The following is a 7,271-nucleotide window of genomic DNA, read 5'->3' on the forward strand; positions in this document are numbered from 1 at the left end:
GTCCCTTTTGGTGTTTGACAGAAACTGTGAAGCTTCTCTTTGCTTTTCTTTTTCCACTGGGCTTTGAGGTCTGCCATTAGTAATAATAGTTGACTATCCCTGCAGAGCCAAACTAGGCACTGACCTTAATATAATTGTGTTGTGACGGTTTTAATAAAAGAAATTATATATCCCTGCCTTCTTCGATCAATTGCTTTGCCTCCGAGTCAGCTCTCTCATTTGCTTCAACTCCACAGTGCCCCGGAATCCAGTAAATTTGGAATCTTTATGAATTACCAGGCAAGGATTTAGAATATAATCAGACGGTTAAGTTGCAAATGTAATGGAGCAGTCACAGTCAGTTTTTGATGATACGAATCAATGCCGGAGGAGATCACTGCTCATACATTGAGTTACTTTTGCCAGTCCCCACTTAATCGGAAGAGTCAGTCGCCCTCTAGGAAAGTTGGGCCAACTCACTTCAAAAAGCCACTGCAAGGGATTATCAGTATACATCCTATCTTCATCCATGGTTCTATTTCAGTGCGATGAGGAGCATCAGTTTTGTGCCTGTATCCATGTTGAATGCTGCCACGCCCGCCCAGCAAGTTGTGCAGGCAGTTTTGCAGACTTGCCCCAGCATTCTGACTCAGTCATGCAGTTTCATGCCCCTCCACCATGCTCAGTGCATTTCCAATATACAAAGTGGTGGAAACTGTTTGCACCTGCTCACGCTGGTTCGCTCGTGGCTTTCTACTTTTTCTTTTCTTCTACCCTGAAGATGGAGGCGATACATTCCTCCGAAACGTCGGTTAACAATATCTACACATAGCTACATCCCAGAAGACTGCTTTCTTCATAGTCACTGCCGTGGAAACCCCAAATCTTACATCTGTCACTATTTGATGAAGGCATACCCTCAAATATGTTTCAGACACAGTTTAATCCCTCATATGGATTGTGGACATTTGAAAATGAGCTGTACCCCACTGCTGCACTAGGAACAAGCCATGTATAGTGTGTTGCTAGATTACTCTGTTTATCTCTACTGTTGCACAGTGCCTCTCAGTGCGTGATGGAACAGCCACATGCCAACACTTGCTGCCTTTAAAAACAAAAAGTGCAAACAAACTATTTTATGAAATATTTTAAGCTGCACAGAAATATATATATTTATGTTTTAAGATAGCAGCTTTTGCACACTTTTTTCATATTCTATTGTTTTTGATAATGTCTTATTATTTATGTAACTAATAGTAAACACTTGCTTTCTATGTTGTACAATGTCTGTCATACTTTGTTTGAAGCATCTCTGAATGTATGTTGCATCTTGATAGGCAGTCTCTGTATTAAGCTGGCGATTATGGTCCCCTTTGTGTGTTGAAGATAGAATCCAGCAACTTTCTAATAGTGAATTAATGATCGGCATCACTGTGTGGTGATCACATGCACTCAAGAGATGTTTCAGATATGTTAATATTCAAGTTCTTAAATGTTAATAATAGATTACTTAGTCCTGGACATGGCCTTTGTGAAGTCATAACATTTTGTCTATGCATTTACTTTATATACAAATATATCACTCATAAAATATGTCACATTTTATATTTCTTCCATCTTGTTCCCAAACCATAATGATGGAAGAAACCAGAAATGCACACATAGTTTTGGCCAGAAAATGTAATGGAAAAGAGAGCACGCAGAACATATAGACACAATAAAAAAGTAAAGCTATCCCTGTAACAGGCCATGGAGGTCCATAGGGTTGTGAGACGTTAAGGCTCACACATTTTCTAGACAATCGGCTCATAGATGGCGGTGAGGTTGTCACCCTTACATGCCAGCTAACCTTTACCCCAAGGAAGATTCCTGGTACTCATTTCTGTTCAAGGCCGAGTCGACCCCAGGGCCATAGTGCAGCTGGAAGGATTAGATCAATTGAAAAAATCCACCACATTGGGATTTGAACCTGCGACCTTCCGGCTTGTAGCATAGTGCCTCAACCAACAACGTCACCGCATGCCCCCATAGACACAGATGGGAATATAATATTAAAATTTACCCTTAAGGAACAGAGAAAGGGGGTGGATGGTTGGGTACTGGATTAATGTAACTCTGGGCAGATCCATGTTCATATGCTAACCGATGGATAATGTCCAAAAACATCCTCACAATGTCACGCTACATAACCTCTTTACATACCTGGAAGTTAGATGCTGGTAAATAATTGTATCAGTTAAAGTCATGTCGTTATAACATCATTAGAAAATTATAGATTATCACTTTTATCCCAGTCGAACACTTTAACTCCGTTAACAATTTGTATTCCTATTTTTTTAAGTTATCAACACGTGAGTGCAGTTACGTTTGGTTTGCGCGGTCTATGATTGGGAAGGAACTATATTCATCAGCGCAGTGATCGCAGTGACCGGCTGGGAAGGAACTATATTCATCAGCGCAGTGATCGCAGGGACCGGCAGCAAACGGCAGTGCTGTGCCCGGATGCACTATTCCTAGTTGCTCGCCGGTTGTGACGAATCACTAGAAATTTTCCATACGTTAGCCGTTTTGCATACGTACTAGGGTTAAGCTATTGCATATTCCATTATTACTGGACCTGTATGTCAGGACTATTGTGGTGTAATACATTCAGATACACTTTATCACGTACTATATAAATAATCGCGTTCCATTCTCTCGCCGTCTGTGTATGGATCAAGTACAATAGCACGAGGTGCACAAATCGCAGAAATTATGATTGCATGTTCATGTCAGTATACTACAAGCGCAAGGGGGATGGGGGGCTTATAGACATCGCCCCCCCCTCCCATTTTCGGGAAAAACTTAAAATAAGAAAGCATACTAAATATTTAAGATTTTAGGTTGTTACAGCGATGGTTATGAAGAGTCACTTCTAGGAAATAAATCCGTGTTGTCCGTTGAAAGTGAAGTGGCGTTTCGAAGGAGCATGTTGCTTCCATTTTCAGGGTCGAAGAAAAAAGCCAGTGATGAAGCAGGCAGCAGCTGGTTTCTTGCTTGGCTTACTCATCGACCCTTAAGATGGTGACGATATGTTCCTCCGAAACACCGGGCTCTCTGCGTTACAGCTCGTGTTCTCACCCCGCCCCCTCAACTTTTAATTTGCCCCATCTTTGTTTCCAAAATTCCGGTTCTCCCTGTCAGTGGCGTGCAGCAATCAGAACATTGTACAATCTCGGCGTGTGGTGAACCAGAGGAATATTTATAGCCCCGTCTGTTTCCTGGCTCCAGTCTGGAGCCGCCGCCCGCCCCCGTGGGGGGAGGGGAAGCCGCCTAATTTTAGCGCCTCGTAGCGACGAACTCTGCCTCAGAGTGCACGTACCCGGCTTCATGTCCGCACGAGTATTCGAAGGTAAGTGAGCGTCCCTTTGTTTGTCCACATAGGAATTCAGTTTCGTACCTCACAGAGAACACTGCATCTCAGTTATAAACACGAATCGGCTAAATACTGTTTAGGGGAGTAATCGCGGAGCTAAACACAATGTAACGGCGTAGACGTGGAATGAATTGATAGTAGTTTAATTTGAGATATTATGCCGGTATTTGCCTTGGACTGAGGAAAACTAAGGAAAATCACCGTTGGAACTGCCTTTTTAGGGATGAAATTCGAACATGGAAACTCGCTAGCAGCAGGAGTGTTAGGGCGCGGGCACATCAAGGAAACTGACAACCGCAATGTAACCAATGTAACCGTAATTTGTGACAAACGTCACCGATTTCAAACAGCAACTGGTTTACAGATTAGCAGACGCACACTGAAGAAACTCATGTTTGATTAGTTACTCACATCATATCAAGTGGGTGTGTTCGTCCGACTTAATGCGTGGTTGTAATTTTTAATTTCGTGGGCTTCTCTTCTGCAATGGAAGATAATACCGATCCTGTCATGACATGAACGTGGTTGAGACGGCGTGAGAAGGGAAGACAACGACCATAAGGAAAACACTGGGATGTTAATTAATGTGTTTTAATTGAGGTAAATTTGTTTTAATCGGGAAGTAATGCGTTCACACGCAATACGAAATTTGGACATACAGTGCAACAATTTTAACAAGATAGAAGACACCTGACAATGGCCGTATACATCCGAAACATGTAATGTGGGAGAATGTGTCTATATCAGTTGCATTTAAGACAGAATTATATGTGTGAAATAAATGATATATCAATGCAACAGGATGCTTAAATACAGTACTAGGAAGAGAAATATTAGGTGCGTCTGTTCTTCCGGGACATTTTAAACTTAGGTGCTTATATTGTTTCGAAAGAACTTAACCTGGATCCAGACTCCTTCGTCTCATGAGAAATTCTTTCCCAAGCAAAATCTATTTTTCTCCGCCTAGCATAGTTCGCGTGGCATTAGTCATATATATACCAGGCTCCTGTTCAATTAACAACACAAAAACAAAATTAGCAGCTTCGTCAATCTTTCGTGCCATCAAAAGAAACAAGCGAATCACAGAAGCGTGTTATAGAACAGTTGAAACCAGGAAACTACGCGGCAACGCAACTGTGAGAAAACTGGCTGGCTCAGTTGCCTTAGAGTCGAGTTTCTCAGTCTTCCGCGAGTTGCGTTGCCACTTCATCAATTTGTGCTGCTCCATTCAATTCCACGTATTCAACCTTGGTAACAATTCTCGGAAACTGCGGTTGCCAGTTTCCTTGGTGTTCCCTCGTCCGTAATAACCGAAGAGCGACTTTCAGTAAAAGTGTATCAGGGTTGCGTTTGGGATTTCTCTTCAGCATCCACTAACAAAACCAGCGATTCACACGAACTGCGTCATTAGAAAAACATACACTCAGGATATACAAAAGGTTTTTCATGGCAGTGAACATTCATAGACGTAGTTTTCTGGATTGTGACACCGTGGATTCTGGTTGGTGGATACCAGTGTTTCGGAGGAGCATACTGCTTGCATATTCAGTGTAGAAGGGTAGACGAAATAGCACGTTCCTCCAAAATCTTGGTATACACTCCTACCAGAGTACACGGCGTCATATCCCAGGAGAGAGTAATCTCTATTAACAGACTTGGCTAGAACACACAGAAGAGCACAGAATGAAAGGAAGCAGAACTTCAGAATACAAGCCAGACGGCCGGGCTGAAGGCAGAGCAAATGGCCACACGCAGAGAATTTGGGAACGCGCGGCTCAGCTTAAGCCTGGTTAATTCATGACGAGGATTGTTCCCAGGCTAACTGTTTAAGTGCCTGTTACCAGTAATGGTAAGCCTGGTTAATTCATGACGAGGACTGTTCCCAGGCTAACTGCTTAAGTGCCTGTTACCATTAATGGTAAGCCTGGTTAATTCATGACGAGGACTGTTCCCAGGCTAACTGCTTAAGTGCCTGTTACCACTAACGGTAAACCTGGTTAATTCATGACGAGGATTGTCGCTAGGCTGTTTGTGCCTGCTACCATATCCACAGCGCATTCTGTTGGGAACGCTCAGATCTAGAAACACGGACAATAATATCATATAATCGCACGAAAATAACACGACTTTTAGGTTTTCATTCATGATATAAATTTTCAATATAATATGAAAATTACTACCAATTACGAATTCTTCTTTGTAACGGATATGTCCGCCATTGAACGTTAACCATTTTCATTCGACGTGTATACCCGTCAATGTAAATCAATGGGCTGGTGTGTGTTGCAGACCCTGAAGAAATGTCGAGTGGTGTGGTAATGGGAAAGAGGATCGTGGGGCGGCCCCGGCTCGTGGGGGTGGGGCAGAGCCGTGCGGAGACCAGCCGTGGGGGGCTGCACTGCTGCTGCTGCACTTGTTGCACCTGTGTCGGCCTGCAGTTCCTCAGGACCTTGGAGGGCAAACTCAAGCTGTCTGAAGTAGTGAGTTGTGTTCAGAATGAAACCCACCCGCCCTGCTAACTACGACTAGAAGTGGACATTGTTTTCACACCTCCAGCCCCTCCCCCTCTTCAGAGAGGAGGAGCCATTTTCCAAGGGGAAGCTCTCCTTACGAACTTGCGTTTAATACATTTAAGACTCTAGATCATTCGGGATAGAAGAATAATTTTTAAAATCATTTTAATTTTTTTGGTATTAATATTTCCTATATTTCCCTCTTTCTCTGTTACTTTCCTTACGAGATCACCTTGCTCTCTGTCTGTGTATGCCCACCACCATCAATTTCTGTCAGGAGGTTTATGAGATCGCCTTGCTGTCTGTGTGTCCCCCTTGATGTTTGCGTTTGCTGTACCACCCGTGTCTTCTCAAAGTATGGTACGCGATTAGTTCTTGCCAGAACTTTCCGTTTCAATTTTGATTTGCTTCCAAAATCGATGTGTGGGGAGGGTTGTCCCCCTTGCCCTAGTGTCACTGTGCTTCCTTCTCGCCCTGCGCAGGTCCTGGCGGCCGTGTGTCAGAGCCTGGTTCTGAACTACGGAATGACGCACTCACAGACGCTGGGACCCTCATACGACGGTTTCCTGACAACAGTTTCATCCTGCCTGCTGACGGCCAGCATCCTGCTCGTCTGCTACTTGCTGTCCGATAGGTCCATCGGCCTCCTGAGGACCTCTCTGTTTGTAAGTAACCGGCTTCTACCCTGAGGACCTCTCTGTCTGCAAGTAATCGGCTTCTACCCTAAGGACCTCTCTGTTTGTAAGTAACCGGCTTCTACCCTGAGGACCTCTCTGTTTGTAAGTAACCGGCTTCTACCCTGAGGACCTCTCTGTCTGCAAGTAACCGGCTTCTACCCTGAGGACCTCTCTGTCTGCAAGTAACCGGCTTCTACCCTGAGGACCTCTCTGTTTGTAAGTAACCGGCTTCTACCCTGAGGACCTCTCTGTTTGCAAGTAACCGGCTTCTACCCTAAGGACCTCTCTGTCTGCAAGTAACCGGCTTCTACCCTGAGGACCTCTCTGTTTGTAAGTAACCGGCCTCTACCCTGAGGACCTCTCTGTTTACAAGTAACCTGCTTCTAACCTGAGGACCTCTCTCTTTGCAAGTAACCCTGTGCATCTCGGGCCCGCGCATGGCGGCATGCAGAGTGACCAAGTGACGTGTATGTGTCGGGTTCCAGGAGACGCTGTTCAACGCCGTCGCGGCGCTCCTGTACTTCTCCTCATCCAGCTACTTGTCCTACGCTGTCAACATTTTTCTGAGGCCGCTGTACGTCGTGACGCCGTTCTTCCAGGTCTACCCCGCGATGACAGCGGCTTACGTAAGTTATGCAGCCCGGCGTGCGCCTGCACTCACCCCCCCCCCCTTAAATATTTCTATTT

General features: G+C 44.6%; 1 protein-coding gene across 1 annotated transcript in view; it reads left to right on the forward strand.

Annotated features, from left to right (window-relative positions):
- The first annotated feature begins 2,992 nt into the window (after positions 1-2,992).
- LOC111872606 (protein singles bar) overlaps positions 2,993-7,271 on the forward strand; it is a 5,860-nt gene continuing 1,581 nt past the window's right edge. The window contains exons 1-4 of the mRNA XM_023866677.2: positions 2,993-3,370; positions 5,684-5,874; positions 6,390-6,572; positions 7,070-7,210. Coding sequence (XP_023722445.1) covers positions 3,349-3,370; positions 5,684-5,874; positions 6,390-6,572; positions 7,070-7,210 — 537 coding nt within the window. The 5' untranslated portion in view covers positions 2,993-3,348. The remainder of the gene's footprint in view (positions 3,371-5,683; positions 5,875-6,389; positions 6,573-7,069; positions 7,211-7,271) is intronic.

The sequence above is a fragment of the Cryptotermes secundus genome, unplaced genomic scaffold (genome assembly GCF_002891405.2).
Source record: "Cryptotermes secundus unplaced genomic scaffold, Csec_1.0 scaffold1928, whole genome shotgun sequence".
Lineage (NCBI taxonomy): Eukaryota > Metazoa > Arthropoda > Insecta > Blattodea > Kalotermitidae > Cryptotermes > Cryptotermes secundus.